Source organism: Haliaeetus albicilla, chromosome 12 (assembly GCF_947461875.1).
Source record: "Haliaeetus albicilla chromosome 12, bHalAlb1.1, whole genome shotgun sequence".
In the NCBI taxonomy this organism is placed as follows: Eukaryota; Metazoa; Chordata; class Aves; order Accipitriformes; family Accipitridae; genus Haliaeetus; species Haliaeetus albicilla.
The window spans coordinates 9,278,815-9,298,819 of record NC_091494.1 but is presented as its reverse complement, the minus strand read 5'-3'; the positions used below and the strand labels follow the sequence as shown (position 1 = coordinate 9,298,819).

At 37.4% G+C, this 20,005-nt stretch overlaps 1 protein-coding gene across 4 annotated transcripts in view; it reads left to right on the top strand.

Annotated features, from left to right (window-relative positions):
* Nucleotides 1–20,005, top strand: part of TLN2 (talin 2) — a 204,711-nt gene that overhangs the window by 75,273 nt on the left and 109,433 nt on the right. For 3 of the 4 annotated variants that reach the window (XM_069797991.1, XM_069797993.1, XM_069797990.1), the window contains exons 3-8: nucleotides 10,197–10,367; nucleotides 13,087–13,184; nucleotides 13,834–13,963; nucleotides 15,438–15,590; nucleotides 16,484–16,626; nucleotides 18,086–18,213. In XM_069797991.1, the coding sequence (XP_069654092.1) occupies nucleotides 10,232–10,367; nucleotides 13,087–13,184; nucleotides 13,834–13,963; nucleotides 15,438–15,590; nucleotides 16,484–16,626; nucleotides 18,086–18,213 (788 nt within the window). In that variant the 5' untranslated portion in view covers nucleotides 10,197–10,231. The remainder of the gene's footprint in view (nucleotides 1–10,196; nucleotides 10,368–13,086; nucleotides 13,185–13,833; nucleotides 13,964–15,437; nucleotides 15,591–16,483; nucleotides 16,627–18,085; nucleotides 18,214–20,005) is intronic. The other variant, XM_069797992.1, reaches the window with a different exon arrangement.

Sequence of the window (20,005 nt, the reverse complement as noted above, 5' to 3'; positions counted from 1 at the left end):
CTTGTTCTGTGTAGCAAAGCTGTTTCTAAAGACTTGTCTACCCCATCTAATTCTGGATGATGATGCTGATCAAAATGATCAATATGGATTTATTTCAGTAGCTAAATGGATTTTGTTTTATTCAGTAGTTCAGCTTTCATAATGAATAAAGAAGGTTGTTTATAAAGCTTTTAAGAAACTTGAGCAGACCATTAGTTGCCTTCATGATTCCTAAGGTAGGTAATCAAGTGGAATATGTATGAAGTAACTGTTGACTGCTGTTTTCCTTAAAGAAAATGACCAAGGGTGGCATCAGGTGATGTTCAGGAGGGTGGAAGGGAAGTAACAGAAGAATCCTTACATGATTTACACTGACATTTTATCTGGAACTTAGCAATACTATTTCTGTACCTGAAGAAAAAGATTCCTTGGTTTTCTTTCGTATGGGCAGAGTATATTACTATACAAAATTCATAATGTATTCTAAACTCTACCTATGCACGTCACTTCAAAAAAATTAGGAAATGCAGAGTAATATTTAGACCACAGTAGGTGAACCCAGGAGGTCATATCCTAGCTGTGTCATTTAATGATTAAATTAACAGCTCTGAGTGCTTTATTGCATCCTGCTATGGGGCAGTTGCCAAGAATGGCAGGCATAGTTTTGAACTTCAGCGGCTTTGAATTAATTCAATTAAAAAAAAAGCACTGAAGTGAGTGTGCTCAAAGATTGTAAACCTAGACATAAAAGCTTAAAAATTGTTCTTCAAAACATTATAGCATTTCAGCAGTTGAAAATAGTGTGAATATACAGAACCATGCAAGCCTGGATTTAACAGCCCACTTGGTAGTTCAACGTATTACCATTGCTAGTGTGATTTAGAATCTGTGGGTGAAATGCTTCAAGTACTCAAATCTGCTGCTTTGGAAAATCAGTTTCATATCAGCTTAACTCTTCCACAGAAAAGAAAGTATTTTTTAAATTTGTTTATGCTTCTTATCCTATAATTTACTTATGTGCTCTTAAATTACCAGTAATCAGAAATATATTTGAAGCTGTATAAATATATATCTCATTGTAAGCAAGTTGCAGCTCTTGTGATGGACCTAGATTAAGCTTACAAGCAGTTCTCTTCAGTTAAAAAAAAATAAAGCACCCCCCCCCAACAACAAATACCTTGAAGAAAAAAACCATCAACCAAACCCAACCCAACAAAACAAAACAAAAACACAAACAAAACCCCACCAAACAAAAATATCTGCTCTGTCTCAGATGCTGTTTTAATTATACTCCTAGAATCTGTGAACATCTTTATTACTGTCCTCCCAAGGACTTTCTTAAAAGAGCTCATCCCCACAAAGGAAGCACTACATACGCTTCATTTGGAGAGGAACCTAGCAAAAGGATGTTGATTCACTTCTGATTTCTACAGAAACTCATGTTACCTGTTCTCAGTGTTCTCCTGCAATGTTCTTGCAAAATAAGAACAAAAGTCTGCAAGGCCTCTTCAAAGAGTTTTGTCATTGCCGTATTAGAGGCTCCTACTCTTGAGGCTAATGACTTCTATGTTACAACTAGTTCTAGTCAAGCTCTCTGCTTCTGTTATCTAAAAGCTATTTTCAGCTCTGTTTGGAACAATGACATTCCTCCTGTAGTACCTTGCATTTCATACTTCCTTTTGAAGATACATTCAAGCAAGTTAGTTTGTAAATATGCCTTTTGACTTAAAAAGCAAACTGTAGTTGAATTGCTAATAAGCTGACTGTCCTATAAACAACTCCTAATTAGACTCAAATATTTTGATCTCTTACATAATTCTGCTTGAGGGTACTTACTTTTTGGGTTCTTAGCAAAATAGATGCTGTTCCTGTACAACTATGTGTGAACTGAGAATGGCATGATTAATGCTTAGTAATGATTAAAGCCTGCTTTCACAGTAGCCTTCAAAAGCTTGTCCTGGTTCACCTTCATTTTACTGTTTTTTCAAGTGGTTTGTTCTTAAGATACAATACGGCACACTACAGATAAATGCTGTGAATTTTTCCTGAGATTCTTGAAGGTTTTAGCTGTAAACTTGCTTATCAGGATGTGTCGTGTGCATATACAAGCATTGTGGTTGCGTAGGGCTTTTCTTGGGGCAGGGGGCATATAACAGGTCTTGCATTTGCAAACAGAATAAACAATGTTTTGTGCTGTACAGTATTAAGTTCCTTGTATTATAACTCAAGGAAGGAAGGATTGTACTTTTTTTGCTTGCTTGTTCAAGCTTCAAGTGCTCTGACTACCCACCCTAGACAGCATGTGGTGCCTGAGGTTGTCAGGGCTACTTTTGGACTCCTTTAAGCTGATATCTTTGTACTCATTGCCCGTTTAGAATGTCAACTTTTAATCTATTGGTTTATTGTTCTTGTATTCATCTTTGAGCTGATTAGAGGGAAATTGAGATTTTTTTTTTTTTTTTCCTTTTTGACGACCAGAAGAGTGCATACTGCTCCCTTCTAAACTTACTGACAGGACACAACTTCCTATGCAGTGTTCTCAAGTGTGATATTTGCACATCAGTGGTAGTTGTCCCTGAAGCACCTCTCTACACTGTTCTCAGTGGAATGGCAAAGCAGCTGACCAGTGATGACATCTTCAGTGTCTTGTCCATCAAGGACATGATGATGAAGGCCTTGCTATGACATATGGATGTACATTTCAGGCATATGACCCACAGATGATCATTCAGCTCCTATGCAATGTTCTCATGGAGAATTATCCTAGTGTTCTAAGAAAATGACAGGGATATGTCCTTAAGCACCTTTGAGAGCATCATGGTATAGATGAGTTACAAATTGACAGCAATGGAGTGATCTTCCTTGTAAAGAAGCAGTGTGACCTTGTGTATGATAAGCAAATAAGGTGCCAACAGTAGCAAAGACCAACTAGTTTAAGTGCCATTGTGAGTTTGTAGTAAAGTGTGTGTTGTTACCCTCTGTGCCTGTGCAATCATCTGCCTGCTTGCCTGCCTTGTGCTTCCATCATCCTTGATTTCGAAGGACGATGCTTTCATTTGCATTCGTAATTTTAGAAATATGCAATGTAGCTGTCAGTACAACTGGGTTTGTGTTTTTGAGTGCCTTTTGCTTGAGGAGGTCTTACCAGGCACCAGTTCACTAAACAAGTATTTGGTATTTTGGAATAGAATTAGATGTTCAACCATTCTGAACAACAGAAAATGTAATGTGTCCTGTTTTGCTGGTGCCCTGTACCAGCAAGTAGGTGGTGGGAATACTGAAAAGAATAGAGAACTTTTGTTCCACTGGATTTCCTTACAAAGTTAATCTAGTATAAAAATATGTAGCTTTGCCTACACTAGCATGTACACATGCAGGCTTTTAGACTGTGACAGTCTCATGACCTAGATTTGTGTTTGCTCAAGCCTGAATGAACCAGTTAAGGAGTATCTCCAGGGAGACAGACCTCTACTAAATCATAGCAGAGCCTTGGTTTTAACCATAGCACTGGCAGTGGCAACTTTTCTTTAACTGGGTGGGTGTAGTCCATATTTGACAGTGTCAGTGTTAGCTGTTCCACATTTGCCTAGTTTAGAAATGCAGATATTTTTGGGTTGTGTTTTACTTCAAACGCTATTGGCAAGGGTGTGAAATGGAAGGCAAAGAAGTGTTCATATACTCATAGTATTAAGCAGAGATAATATTAAGCTGAGATTTTGCATTCTCTGTTTGCTTAGCAGTGTAGTTCAAAATATACAGATAATGCCACGGCCCCATCAGCTGTCAGACACCACAGACATTAGGGTAGGAATGGTGCATATTAAGCCAGGTGGGTGTGTGAATGATGAGGGAGCTCAGTGTTCACTAAGTTGTCTCCCCTCTAAATCTCATTTCACCCATGCACCTGGTAATCCATTCTTCTGCTATTTTATTGTATGCTTTTAGCTTGATGATAGTTGATTCCTGTTGCAATTATGTGATGCAAACTTCTGTCCTCATCAGCATTCGGAGACACAGCCTTTTACCCTGGGTTACATGTCTTTTGAGAGTCCCTGTAAAATGTTTCTTGAGAAAACTCTGCTACGCTTTCCCTTAGTGAATCTCTTTGTACAGCTGCTGCTGAGGTACTTATAATATCAGTGCTGCCTTCCCAGTCTAGCAGAGCTGAGCTCTCAGGTATGATTTAGTTTCCTGGGGAATCTTTTGTGGAATTTCTGTAATAGTTGTTTTATTATGCTAATTAATCTGAGCAAGATGATGTTGGACAGAGATATGTTCTGTATGTTACCTGAGAGTCACATCCATAGTATTGATTTGACCCATAAACTTTCAAAGTAGTGCAGAGTTGGACCCCTCACTGATTCAGCACAGTTAAAACTTCCTTTGCTCTAGAAATGTTTTCCCCAGGAGAGAAATTGTGTAGAGTTTTTCCTTAAATTTGCTTGAGAGTAACTGGACAGACTGCCGCTTAGGGCCCTGAACATTTCCATGAGCTCTTTTTGTGCACGAGCTAAGAAGGAGTGCATACTGTACAAAGAAGGAGGAAATTATGGAGGGAAGGGACCCTAGATACTGGTTTCACTTCTTGTTATTGTTAACAGAAAATATTTGGCCATGGAATAGCACAAACAAATCAGTAAAGATACATCAGTAGTGCACATCTATTACTGTGATGAAAGTGATTTGGGAAACCTTTGGTGTGTCATTATGAGTTCAAAAAAAAAAAGTCTACCAGCTTCATCACTGTTAAAAGCCAACTATTTAGAATATTTTAGTGCTACCTCATACTGCAAGTAACTGCAGTTGATGTTTCTAGGAATCTGTATTTTTTTTCATTGTGTTTTGATGCTGTGTTGCTCAATTAATTGGTAGGCAGACTGAGCCAGCAACTACAGTTAAGTGTTCTAAAACGTCAGATCTGGTCATCCAGATTTGTTAGCAACATATGGATGTAATATGGTAGCTAGAATTAGATGGTGCGTTTTCTGTAAACTACTTTTTAGTAGTTTTCATACAAATTATTCCAGTAAGTACAAAGGACCTAAGCATTTGTCAGGGTGTGCCAATCTTGATGTGCTGCTTTTCCATGTTCAGGAAGAATTTTAGGAGGAGGGAGGTACTGTTGGTGCTAGTCATCTATTGGAAGGGGAGATACAGAGGACCTGGGGGGGACCTGGAAGAAATACATTTCTTGTCCCACTGGTTTGGTTTCCTGTAAGCATATAGTTGCAGTAGGGGATTTGCACTAGGGGCCTGAGTAAAGAGCACATATAACCGTGCAGCATTTATACATACTTCCAGTTGGGTATCCCTTAATCCTGTTATACCACTGACTTGGCATTACTGAACTGTGGGGTTAATTTTCACCAATTTAGTCAAAGTTTCAGATGCTGTTTTCCAGTTTTGTTATTTACTGATTTTACGCTTTCATATAGTTACTCCAACAGCTGTAGCATATTGGTATTGCCTCAATTCAAATGCTAGCTAGGTTGGCTGAGCCATGTGGTACAGAATGCTGTGCTTCTGCTGAGCAGAGCACGAGGCCGCAAATCATTTTGAATATTTATCTGACAAGTAGATTTCCTGCTGACTGTGTAGTTATATTGATGTCCCTCAACAGGAGACAGCCAAGCTATATGGAAGAAGGAAGCTGGAGAGTAAATCCATGCAAGGACTGTTAGGACTGTCAAAGGAGGGTTTTATATGTGTGAAATATTTTTGCTTGTTTGCTTTGTTGGCAGGGTTATCTCTGTGGGCACACAGAGGCCTGCTCATTTTGATTCAACCACTGGTTTATAATCTTCTTTTGTTAGGATTTCCCAGAACCTGGGCCCTGTGATGGTTTGACTTGAGGCCTTGATGTACATACTCTGATATGTACCTGCAGACACTGGGTTCTCTCACTGATGATCTGTGGGTTTTTTAAGAGCTCAGATCTGCTGCTGCTCCTCCCAAATCTGTCAGATCCATAATTTATTACTTCAGTTTCCAGCCTTGCAAGCACGGATCAGTCAGTCTGGTTTAGAAATTACCTACTTCATTAGTCACAGAGCATTAGACTTAGTACCAGGCAAACCATTCCTTCCAAAATCCTCTTTAATTTCCAGGAATCCTTTGACTTTTGGTCAGCCATTCCAAAGACTGAGTGATATTAGGGAGCAGAAAGAGTCCATTACCTGCACAGAGAAATATTTAAATGTGGTGTGAATCAATATATAGAAGATAAAGGGAACATGGAAGGTATTTTTTCCTTGTTTTTCTCTGTGATATCAGCCCTTTTTCTTGACCAAGTTGTTAGTTCTTTTGAGAAAAAAACAGCTGTCCTATTTTGGCTGTTACCCAGGAGATGAAAACTGCCTGTCCCGGTTATTACTGAAAGCCAAGTGGGGAGGTTTAGGGCCTGAGGGTAATTTGGAGGTGGCAGAGAAAACCTTTCTCTGAAGTTTGAGAACACAGTATTGGGGGAAGCTGATAACTCATGGGCTCTTTTCATAAGCTCTTTTTCGAATAAAACATCCTTTGGTGTCTCTGAAACCAAGAGCACAGAGTTGGAGGAGACCAGACCACTGATGTATTTAGGTCCTTACTTCTTTAAGGAGTTGAATTTGACCCTGAAAAAAAGGAGGGGCATTGGGAGGACACAGTAGCAGGTTCCCAACTTGTAAAATTTTGTTGAAGATGACAGGGATCAATTTGCCATATCTATTTATGTAAGGCAGGGAAAAAAGGTTCTTTTGCAGAGTGGAAGACCTAGACTGAGAACTTGGCTGCGTAAGGGGAAACCACCCAAAATGTAGAAGTAGTAAAAAGAAAAATAAAAATGGAGCAACTTTCCTCTGGTGGTTGTGGACTCCATTTCAATGGAGCTTTGTCAGAATGGATTAAATGAGTGTCTGGCAGGGACAGCATAGGGATGCATCACTTTGCTATGCAAGGGACTGCATATGCTAGGCTAGGCTGCCTCTTGAGGTTCCTTCCAACACACATTTTTGTCGTTTGTGTTGCACGATCACAAAGTGAAAATATTAACAAACTGAGAAACTACTTAATGTATTTTAAAAGAATTTTTTGTCTAAATTATAAGAAATGGGGCCTCTGCTTGTTTTTAAACTTACCAAGTGCATGACACAATGCTGTACTGGTTAAACGGCTTTCAAGTTCTGACTTACTGTGTTCTGGATCTCACAGGTGAGATCAAGTTTATCTGAATGCTCTGGTTTGCTACGTTTATGCTAACCTAGTAAAAGCAGCAGTACAAACTGCAAATTCACAATAATTTTACCAGAATATTTGAATTTATTTTTTATTTTTCCATTTCAAGTTTCATGGTCAGTCTTCACCATTTGTTTTTTCTTTGCCCCTTTTTCTCCATACGTAAAGGGAGATTAGATACTGGACTGAATTTGGATGTTCCTTGATGTAAGTTAATGCCCTTTTAAAAAATCCATTTTCGAGTGTTACATGTAAAAGGGTTAACTAAAAGATTAAGTAGATTTTTCTGTTTGCAAGTAACTGTATCTGTTTTCATGTCATAACCTTGTGACCATTCCCCTTAAAAGAAAATGTTGTTTTCTGAAATACTGAAAGATTCAGCTATACATATGGAAGCATACTATTACATCACCATAACTTACACGAGACCCACTACTGGTAGTGCTGGTAATACAGGATTTGTATGGCATGAAACTTTTAAGTCAGGTGCTAATTTCTGACTATTCAGTCACTTGTCTAGTATTCTATACCAGAAATTAGTCAATCATTCCATCGAACACAAAGATTTTTCAGGTGGATCCTATTTTCTACCTTAAAACAAGAAGTTTAGTTCAGTCTTTCAGAAGGTGCTGCAATGTGCCTGTGCAACTGTATTACAATCACTTTGCTTTAATATCAGAGAATACAGATTCAGTCATCTGCATTACTTTGTATGTTAGCAGAAGAGAGGAGATGTTGTTTAATGCCTCTACTCAAGGTAATATTTTAAAATATGATTGTTGATTGTGCTTACATTTTTTTCTGAATGACTGTTCCCCTTTAACCAAAGTTATTCATATCAAAAGTTAAGAATGCAGCTTGTTCATGGGAAGGTTGATAGGAAAAGGTCAGTATCCATTTTGCCTTTTAATAGACAAGATAATCAGATGAAATCTGAAGATGAGATGTGTGTGGCTTCATGTCTTACCTTCAGGTGCAATAGAAAGCAAAGAGGAGAGAAAAGCTTTTTCCAGAACTTACCTGTTCACTGGTGTCACTTTATACAATTTCCTCTTTTTAAGAGGAGTAAGAAATAGAGGGGAGAGAGAGTTCAGAGGGTTGTATTATAATGTCCCTTCTCTAACACATTGACCAGACAGAGAGAGCAAGAATTGTGGCTCACCTTACCACACTGGAAGCTGACAGCCAGGTTTCAGAGGTCACCTCTGAGTTAGAACTGCCTTCTGAGCAACTTGGTGAGACTGTTTTCCAAGTTGATCTGTTTCTTTTCCATCTTTTCCATCTTTTAGTGTGTCACTTTTTTTTTTCTTTTTTTTTTAAACGGTGCACATAAGCACACATGAACATTATTGTTCTTCCTGGAACCATTCTGGATGTTGAAAAACTGTTACAATCTGGTCTCTTGGGATATTTTTGGTTTTGTAATGCTCTGAGGCTTTCTTATGTATAAATGATGAAGTGCTAAACTGAGCCCAGTTATGGTGAGTCTCTATGGAAATACTGCAGAGATTTATATTGTCTGCTGCTATACTGAACAATTACTTCTGAAATGTGAAGACCTTTTGGATGGGTTTTAGGAACTAGTATTTTGTAGTAGGGAGAGATCTTCATTTATCAGACCTCTGCCTAGAATGATTGGTTCAAAATACAGATTGTTTTGTTATCAGACACTGATAGATTAGGAAGGCATTGTGGTGTGTACATTAATGTTTCTTGTATGGTTTTTGCTCATTCACCCCTTTTCTTTTGTCAGATAGTTATATATCTAGCATTTCATACTAGTAGTGAGGGGTCTTGGAAGGACTAAAAAAAATCTGAAGTGGGATGATTTGCTTTTGGGAGGCAGATGGATGGGCTGCCACAAAAATGGGGGGGAGGATGACATCTTGGAACCAAAGCTGCTCTTAAACGTTATCTGTAGAAAAATGATTTGTCTGCTGTCTGCCTTGGAGAAGAGATGCTCACCGAGCTCAGTGCATCGGTGCATTGATGAAATGTAAATGGTGGTTCCTTCCTATTCCTTAAAGTGACTTTGCCAAACAGAACTTGAGTATCTGAGCTGTAAAAGGATGCACAACTGGGGTTTAAATTTTTGTTTAACTACTGGAATATGCCCTGCTCAAATTATCATCATCATCAGTAGTCCACAGAATCTCATGTCCTCCTATTTAAAGTACACATACATGAATTTATGCAGAAAGGATTTGGGCAATCTAGTAGATTCTGTATTTATGCAGAAAGGACTTCAGTTCTGAAGACTTCTTGGAGATTGCTGTGGAAAGTGTAATGATGGAAGAGTGGTTTGGAGTGTTATGATGGCAAGGGAAGACACTTGAGACAAAACCCAGACCATCTACAAAATGAAACAAAAAGAAAGCATCTGTAGCTTCCTGTTTCTGTAGACAAATGCTGTCAAATTCAATGACGTTTCTGAAATAGAGCTGAAGTGGAAAAAAAAAGCTCATTCCTGAAGCTCTGGGTAGCTGGGCAACAGGATAAAAACATCTAGCAGATCTATGTGGAGACTTTAAAAAAACCACAACACAGTATTGCACACTTTAGAATCTTCAGAAAAGAGAAGTTACATACTAAGAAAATCCTGCTTCTGTTTAAGTAGTTATTCTAAACTGTTAGTTACCAGCTAATCTAAGTGGCCTAATAAAAAGGTGTGGTAAGAGAAAAATCATTTTCTGTCAGTAGTAGATATGTTGGCAATATACCCAATAAGTGTATTGTTTTCCTATGCACCATTTTGACATACCTCAGGCAAAGTATCAACCTTTAAGTATGTGTACCCAAGCTTCTGGGAAATGAATTTCTAATATACAAGAAAAATACGTGTTTTGGATAGTTTCTAGCTTCATGATGCTAATGAGACTTTATATAGAACTGCATTTGAATACTTATAATTCTACTGAACTTTTTTTTTTTTTTTTAATGAGAAGTTGAGTGCAAAGCATTAAATGGAAAACTCTAAGCAATAGTGCCATTACTGCTTTTTTCAGATACTTCAGTAGGAACTTGCAAGTGACGTGACACCATGGTAGCTCTTTCCTTGAAGATCTGTGTCCGCCAATGCAATGTGGTGAAGACAATGCAGTTTGAACCATCCACTGCAGTGTATGATGCCTGTAGAGTTATTCGTGAACGAGTCCCAGAGGCTCAAACGGGACAAGGTAAGTTCCTATATTTGTCCTTAGTCAATTCATTGGCTGAATTGAAAATAAACATAGACCCATGGGTTTTTTTACACTGTTCTGTTCCTCCATTTATCTTTCAGGTTGGAGGGTTTGGGTTTTTTTATTTAAATCATAAGGCTCTGGGGTGAAAGGCACAAAGTGCAAACAGATTTTTAAGTCACAGAAGGTAGCTGCATTCTTCTTCTTTCCGTCCTGACGGACGTTTTTCTACAAAGGATGCTTTTTTTGTGGAACTTTGACTCCTTAAATAAATTGCTTGTTTGGCTGAAAGAGGATTTTCCCCTGCTTGGAGAGCAATTTTTGTGGTACCATTTTTTTAAAGCAATGTTTGTGGCAATGCTTTTGAGGAAAATCTGGGCAGACTTATATTGTGCCTCAGGAAAGGAAGTGACAACACAAATTACGAAAGAATGGCTGGACATCTCCAAAATGCGCAAAGGGAAATGTTTGAAACTGGTTAATAACTAAAAGCATCACCATGCTGTGCATACCATATTCACAATGCTGCTATGTATTAATAAAATTTAACTGTCTCTGTACCTATTGAGCAAATTAGATGAATGCAGACTGTGAAACGCATCTTCACTTGGACAAAAGCTCTAGTTTAAATGTAGTCAGAGTTGTCAAAAAATTAAGATTCTTCAGAGCCCTTTGGTGTCGTACTGTATATAATGCCACTGGAATGTAATTCTTAAAGGAGATTGTTTATTGAGTTGTATGCACAGCTCTCAACCTTCAGAGCTCTTTTGAAAATCTTGTTTGAACTGTTAGAAAAACTTACTGGTAATAGTCAGTATTACTTAGAAATGCTTCTCCTTTGTAGGAGTCCTTAGGAAGTCTAGTTATAGAGCTTCAATTTTCAGGTACAAGCTGTGCATTTTGTACCATACTGATCTCTCAAGGCAGTGATTCTGAACAGCTGTTGAATTCAGAGAAGTTGAGTAATAAATATCCCTGAACATCATGAACCTCATAGAAAAGCCTAGGAACTCCCCTCAGATTTAGTAGGGCTTTTCCTTTTTATGTGATTGCAGTGCAATTATGAACTTCAAACAACTTTATGAAGTTGAGTGATGAACAGGAATAAAGTTACTACCATATCCTTTCCCTTTCTCTGTAGCTGTTAAAATATGTGTTTTGCCTGTTAGTTCAGAATACTCACAGTGGTGCAGTACAGACTGATCAAACTAGTTCCTCCACAACAGAAAACGTAATTGTCCTGTATTATGACTGTCAGCCATGCACATTGCACTTCTCCAACAAGCTTGCATGCTGGCACAAAGGCAGCTGTGATGTTAACATGCAAGTTGCACGGCCACTACTATTTTGTTACTAGGGTGCATCCCACAGAAATTAATATCAGAGCAGTCTGTGCTTCACTGGTAATTCTGCGCTCCGTGCAAGGCGCTTTGTGTGCTTCTAAAGGTCACAACCTATTTATAGGCACAAATTCTAAAATTTTACATAACTGATTCTGTACTGAAATTGTGCCAAACATCTCTGTATGTACGGATCACTTGGCTTTTCAGGGGAATTTTTAATTAGGGTCAGCATGAAAAGTTTTTCTTCTTATTCAGTTCTTTTTGGAAGGATTCTTCCTTCAAAATTGTGTATGTGTAAGTCAGTTACACTTTATTAATTAAGTGTGAGGTCTTTTATATACTTGCATGAGTAACAATGTGTTTAATGTGAATGCTGTTAAATGTAAATTGTTGCTATGCGTGACATTTAAAAATGAAACATTGTCCAAAAATTGTAGCTATTTTTACCTGACTTTGTGATCAGAGGGTCTGAACACAGGGCTGAAAGAAAACAGGGTACCATTCATGCACAGAGCTGTTCTAACAGGCTGCGTGCACACAGCTGGCCAGTTTGTATGAAGAAAGCTGTTAGCTTAAACTCTAGAACTGCAATTAGAGCAGGCTTAGCAGAGGAACAGTAGTTTACGCTGTTTGTGATAGTGCAGTGTACTCTGTAACAGTTCTTCATACATATGGATGGGCCTTAAGTTGACAGTCATGGTCCTTCAGTTTGTATACCTAGAGTTTAGTCTTTGAAGCCTAAGCCTGGGTTTGTTCTTCTGTGACAATGTTTTATCATTTAGTTGTCATTTGATTGTTTCAGAATCACATGTGTTTAGCCTCCAATAGATGCAAGTTTTTCCTGATATTTTTATTATGGATATAATTCTAGAAGCCTTGTATTTTTTTAAATGCCTAAACCTGAAGCATCTACCAAAAAAGATTCCGAAGTTTAGCATAAACTCAATACATGAAGAGTTGAAAACAAACTATATTTTTTTAAGATAAAACTACTGCTTGAAATATATACTATGGTTAAGTCCAAACTGCTTGTATTTTTGGTTAGTCAACTCCAAAGCAGGACCTATGAGCATTTAAAAAAGGTCAGCTTGAAGTAATTACAAATACAATACAAATTACACAGTAGATGTGACATTTTCTTGCTTAGTGAAGCTTTTGTTCAAGTCTACTATAAAGCCTGATCTACCTTGCTATCTGCTGCTGAACTAAATATTTTCTGAAGCACTGAAAAAAATTTATATCCAAATTCATTAAGAATGGAAGGCAAGTGTAATGGAAGCTTAACCCTGAAGCGGAATAACCTTTAATAAAACCATTTTGGCTTTATTAGGTTTGATATTTTTCAATGGCTCTCTGTTTCTTCTGTTCCACAGCCTCTGACTATGGATTGTTCTTGTCAGATGATGATCCTCGAAAAGGTATATGGCTGGAGGCTGGAAGAACGCTGGATTATTATATGCTGAGAAATGGGGTATGGTGCAAGTCTGTTGCTTCCTTCATCAACATGTTTTCTAAAAACATGTTTCCCAAGTAGCAAGAAGAATGTTTAGCATTTGGAGGAGTAGGAAGGTCTTGAGTCTGTTCTTGAAGTTGGCCCACTTCTTTTCCTTGCTGGGCCTCAGTAGTTATTTTCTGCATCTGGTTGTGACTGTGAGCTACTGTGGCCAATAGTGTCTTCACAATTAACAGAAAGATAAAAAATAAGTTTTGTAATAAGCTTTGTATCTGAGGTGACCTTGCATTATAGTGTGGGTTTCTTGTATACTAAAGATGATGAGGTCATATTTGCTCACATTATGGCCAGCTTGCTTACAACCAAAAGGCATTCCTATCCTTTTTAAATGCTGAACTAGTTTTCGCTCACAAAGGTACTTTGGTCTGTCCTGCCCTGTCTAGGTTTTGGTCTTGCCAGCTACGACAAGTTCTTGAAAAATGACATTGGCAGAAAAAAAAGTAGTCACTTTTCAAGTTTGTTACATGAATAAGTTTGCCTATACTATAACAAAGGAAAAATCCAGTTTGAGGGGTGGGGAGGGAATCCTATTTTAGGCATCTAAGTTAGTGGGTTGGCTTGTGGCAGCTTCTAAAAGCATTTAGAAACAGTATTGTTTACTTCCTAGGATATATTGGAGTACAAAAAGAAACAGAGGCCTCAGAAAATACGTATGTTGGATGGTTCAGTGAAAACAGTCATGGTGGATGATTCTAAAACAGTTGGTGAATTGCTGGTTACCATTTGCAGCAGGATAGGTAAGATTTTGGGACTCACATGCTTAAGAACTTGTTTTTCTGCCATATTTGCATCTTGATTTTTAGGATGTGTATTACTGGCCAGAAATTGGCACATCTGTTAAAAAAAATATTTAAATTCGTTATCAGTTAACATTTACCAAACACCTTTTTGAAATCTTTTGTCCAGGTTTTATGAAAGTTGGTAGAGAGTTTGCTATATACTTAAACTTCAGTATTTAGCAGTTGAAGGCACAAAGTTATCTGATGGTACAGTTATAAATTTTTTAATATATGTTACATTTACATATGCTTTCCTGCTCTGTGGTAGAGAATTAGAACTACATCTATACTTAATTTTAATGGGATAAAAGATGAATACTCTTAACCTTGAAATATACCTAAACTTAGGGCTCTGTGTTGTTACGATTAAGAGTTGATCACAGTATCGTATCATTTGTGAAACAACATATGGAAGCCATCCAGAGCAGCTGGTCAAAAATGTGTCATATTGGTTATAGTCTGTCTTTGTATTTAGAGACATTTTGGAAAACTAATGCTTACTTTACTATAAACATGCATCCAACATGGATTAGCTTAAATCATCTTAGACCCTTGCTTAATTCTTATTTAGAATTAAAGTGGCCTTAATTTGATTTAAATTAATTTACTTGGAAAGTGAATTAAGCTAATTTTAAATTAATCCATTTCAATTTTGTTTGAGTGTTTCTGTGCTGGTTTCTAATGTGCTGCAAGTAATTTACTTCAAAAATTAGTTTGACTTATTTTCTTGAATGTGGTCATGTAGGTGACCATTTCACTTGCTTTCCTGTATAACATAAATATGTTTTGCCAAGCAGTGTTAAAAACCAAGCCGAACAAAGAAATGAGAGCAACTTAGCACATGTGCTAAATGTTGTGAACTGATTTTTGATTCAGTTTCATATAAAATTCATAGGAAGAGCTGAGTTTTAAAACTGTAAAAAAAAAAAAAAAATCATGTATTTTACATGGTTTCTATTCCTCAGTCTGCTCTGCCACATTTCTTCTGCACATCGTGGGCAAGCTGAAATTACTCAGTTCTCAGGAAGCAACTGTAGGCATCCATGAAAGGAAACTTACTATGGCATATTTCCATTCTGGAATTTACTGCTATTTTAAATTCCATCATGTTTTTAAATTGGCGGCTTCTCTTGGTAGAATAACAAAAAAAACTTAGTATCTTTCTGACAGTGGCAAATGCAGCATATGATGAAGAAATGACGTATTTGAAGGATAATGCTGGATATTGGAGTGATGTCTTGAATGAGGAAGTTGTAGATTATTCTTGGCATCTCCTTCCCCATACACTGTTTTAGCATTTAATCTGGAATATATTTACTATACTTGAAACTAACCATTGGTGTGTTAATATATGGAAAAGAATATTTCACCTGTACTAGAATGTATTACATTTTTTCATTGTTACAAACACCAAGTTTACTTATAATTCCAGGAATAACGAATTATGAGGAATATTCCTTAATCCAGGAGAGCATCGAAGAGAAGAAAGAGGAGAGTACAGGAACGCTTAAGAAAGATAGGACATTGTTGCGTGATGAAAGAAAAATGGAAAAACTTAAGGCAAAGCTTCATACAGATGATGATCGTGAGTAGTGTATTCCAGGATAATTCTTAATTAATATCTTTCCACAGAATAGTGCAAGAAAACTGTACAGGAATGCATTTTTAGATTCTTCATTGTGTCTCAGCTGATCCCTACCTGTATTTTGCATCCTTTTACACATAATGTTGTCTACTACTGAGTATTTTTAAAATTAGGTAAATGGACAAGTTGTTGTCTCTAGCTGGGAGAGTTAGCAGGTCTTTTGAAGTGTTTTTCGTTACTTTTTTGGTAGGGCAGTTGTAACTTAAGTGTGAAGGGTCATTTCTGTAATGACCATTTTCTCCCCTTCATTACAGTTGGATATTTAAATGTTGATGCACACTGAAAGCCATCAAAAGGTAGTTTTGTCTTTGAAGGTATACATTTTAAGTGTAAATGGAGTTTGCCAAAGAACTAAGACAGTATTTGATTTGGGTTTTGTGTAAAGTCATGAGAACCATTTTTTCTCTTTTACATTAAGGCACTAAGATTAACTGTGACTGGCAGGAAGATGCTTTAAAACTGTGTTCAGGGATAAGAAAAGTAAACAGAACAATTGGTTTTAGGAGGAAAATGTGGTAAACTTTTTTAAATAATTTTGCAGTGAGATTTTGAAGATCTAAATTTAGTATTAAAATGTTACTATAGTTGTTTCTTCAACAATATTAATGGTGGTTTATACTGTAGTAAATTCTTGTTTCTCAGCAGTGCTGTTCTTCAATTCTCATTTGTAGCAACCTTCAACACTGATGACTAGAAGCTGAAATGAAAGCAACGTTTTTTGCAGAGTTCCTCCCTCCAGTGGAAATGCCAATTATCACATGATTTTCACAACAGCTTTTAACACTGGCAACGCTGCGTATTTAACAATGTGCGTGTCTGTGGTTCTGTTACAGTAAATTGGCTAGATCACAGCCGAACGTTTAGAGAACAAGGAGTTGATGAAAATGAAACACTACTGTTGAGACGAAAATTCTTTTATTCAGACCAGAACGTAGATTCAAGAGATCCTGTTCAGCTTAATTTGCTTTATGTTCAGGTACAGTATGTGTACGGGTTCTGCCTTGCCTGAGGAAACCTGTTAATTAGAAAAATCTTGTTGCTGAAATACTCCATTTTCTAGAATTCTGGTTCTGGATGTGCTTTGATTTTACTTTTTTTGTCTATTCCTCCAAGAACACATGATAGTACAGAGGCTTTGCTGATTCTTTTTAATCAAATACTTTCAACCCAATAATGGACACTCAACCAAAAATCCACTGACTTTCATGTCCTGTTTCCTCAAAATTCATGAATGTCTTCAGTGTTTTAAGTCATTCTTTTTAGTTTTTCTCCCCATTCTCTTCTATAGGTGATGCTTTCTCTGTAATATGAAATCTCAGGTCAGTCTTGCAACCAGCTTTCTGCTTCTCATCTCTTTTCTCTTCTGCCTGATCAGTGAGGGAGCTTCTTCTGCACTCCCTTTCCAATCTTCAGCCCAGACAGCAAACAAGGCAGGCTTCCTGTTCAAAATGGACCATATCATGTAACACAGTGGGAGTCCACCTAGCCAGGTTCCCCACACTGTTAGAGGTACTATACATACTTTAGCAAAGCTAAGAGTTTTATGCAGAAGATAGTATTTAACTGAAGGCTCTGGTGCAGTTGTCTGTAATGCAGTCTGAAAAAAAGCAGGCTTTTAAAATTTTTGTTAAAGGTTTTTTTAAAAAGTAAAAAAAAAAAAAACATTGAAAGTTTAATGGAATGTTCTGTTATACTTGCAGCTGATTCAAATGGGATTGCTCTAAATTACATTTTAAAACTCTGAGGCAAAAGGTAACGATGGCATTGCTTGTAAGACCGCATTATATTTTCAAGTATTTTAGAAGACTGTGTTACACTGAGCTGTTCTACTGCCACTTAGGTATTTCTTTCAGGCTGCTGTTAGGGCAGTATGTGTTGATACTGCCTTGTCATTGTTCTGTCTGTGGGTAGATGAGCCTTCTATTGCCAGAGCAATAAAATCCCTCATCTTCTATGACCACTAAATTTAAACAAATGGAAGGAAAATGCTGTTTGCCTTCTCCTGTTGCCATTTCTATACTAGTAATCTGTTTTTACTTACTAGTTATGCAGATCATTTTCCCTGCTATTACAAGGTGGTGAGATAAAAGCTCTTACATGTGTGTATGTACACACACGTATATATCTGTATACACATAAGTGTGTATAAATATGTTGTATTTTATATACACATATGGCAGGAAATAGATGTTGGCTTTTTGATGGAAGTTGTTACAATTGTTGTTTCAATAAGTCTCTGTAGATATTCACCAGAAAATAATCTAGTGCTTTGTTTATTTTGTTAGTCATAAACACATCCAGAATGGAATAATGAAGACATTCAGACAGAAAACTGTGTTGCTGGATTCCTGGGCCATGTTCAAGCTTTCAAGGAATTTCAGAGATGTAATAGTTATTTTGGATGTCCTTGACATGTCTTTGCTTATCTCCTATAGGCTCGTGATGACATTCTGAATGGTTCACATCCTGTCTCCTTTGAGAAGGCCTGCGAATTTGGAGGCTTTCAAGCACAGATCCAGTTTGGACCTCATGTAGAACACAAACACAAACCTGGATTTTTAGAGTAAACACTTCTAACTTCTAAATTCGGGTGACCTCATGTGTAACTAATGTTGAGTTGTTACAGACTAAATGCATTTTAGTACTCCAAGCAGAGGTAATCAGATTCAGTGTGTTTTCTGTAGCAGTCTCCCTGTGAAAGGAGCTTTATTGCACAAATCAGCAACCGCAGCTGGTGAGGGGACCTTTGGCAATGGCTTATTAGGCAGCACAGGGCACCAGCTCCCCCCCAGGGTGCCAGTTAAGTGTGCAGCTGGATTCCCCAACCACTTGGTAATGTGGGAGAACTGGGATTTTGTTCTTCCTTAGAAGTCTACTTCTGCCTGCATTTAGTAATGTCATGTGTGAATTAAGCATACATCAGTGTATATCACAGATGTTTGATTTGCTAGGAAAGTACACTAATGGAAAGATGCTTTGTCATTTGAATAAAGTTAATATTGCTGTGTGTAGAAGTTAAATTTTTCAAACTTTTTAGTGGCATTAATCACTTGTTCAGATTCACCCTCTCATGGTACTGTATGAATGGAGATCTAGAATTCTGCTCTTCGTTTCAGATATGGACAGGAGTCCTGCTTACAAGTGGCCCATCCTTTAACCTTTATTGCGGTACTTTGCCACTATCAGCAGGGCAAGTTTAGTTTGAAATTTAAATGTCCCATTTTTCTACCAATTTCGATTTTCTGATTGGTTTGCCTGCAGCAGAATTAACTGAGAGTCAGAGTCTGAAGAAAAGAATGTAGGAAGGTAAAAGCAAGCTATTTACTGCACAGTCTGTCAAGCCTTGTCTACATATGAGGCTCATAGGTACTTTAATGGGATGCACAAAACAATGGGTGTATACTTGGTTTCTGTCCCGTTCCACTGGCTGAGTGTTTAGTGCTGACTTTTATACTTCCTTTGTGAGCCTGAGTCTGGTTTTTACTATAGCTCAGGGAATCACTTTAAAGTGGTGGCTTGCTTTGGAACATGCAATGCTGCAATATTGGTTGTTTAAAACACTTCACTTTTGAAAGATTTTCCTAAAGTAGCAGTTCAGTTATCCAAACAAACCATGTGAAAAAATATCCTTCAGTTCCAATTAATAATCAGCTTTTCTTTGTTCTGTCTGTCTGCTACTGATTGGCCCATGAGCCTTTCCTAATAGGGGTACTGGTGTCTCTAAGAATTATGGGGACCCAGTGTAATAGCTTCAGTGTACTCCTGGTTCTTATTCCCTATAATTGTGACCAGTTATGCAACAATCTTCCTGTGGGATTTGTCCATTGTCTACTTATTCTTCCTTTCTCCTTCCACTCACTCCAGAGTATTCCTGCAGCAAACCATTAGGGTATTACCCCTTGACAAGCTAATGTTGTGTCACAGTAATGATTTCAAGAGTTAGGTGTTCCCAGCAATAGTTGTTTTTAATGTTTAAAGCAATAGTTCCCCACAAACTTAACCAGCAGTTTTTGCAAACTGCTGTGCAGAGTTCAGTTGCTTAAATTTTTCTAGGTTTTTCTAGGTGTTCTACTTGGTCTTTTCAGCGTAAAGATTTTTTTCTTTTTTTTCTTTTTCTTTTTTTATTAAGCTCCCATATAGTAACTATGTTTTATAGTGGACTGAAACTGCTGGGTGGCTGATATTTCTGCTTTGTATGCAATGCTAGATAGTTGGAAGTCCATCACAGAATACACAGAATACATCACACATATAAAAGTGCATTATCTTTTTTTTTTTTTTTAATCCTAATAGAAATGAAAGGTATAAATAACTGAACTGTATGTTAGAAAGAGGATGTTACTCCAGTGGAAATA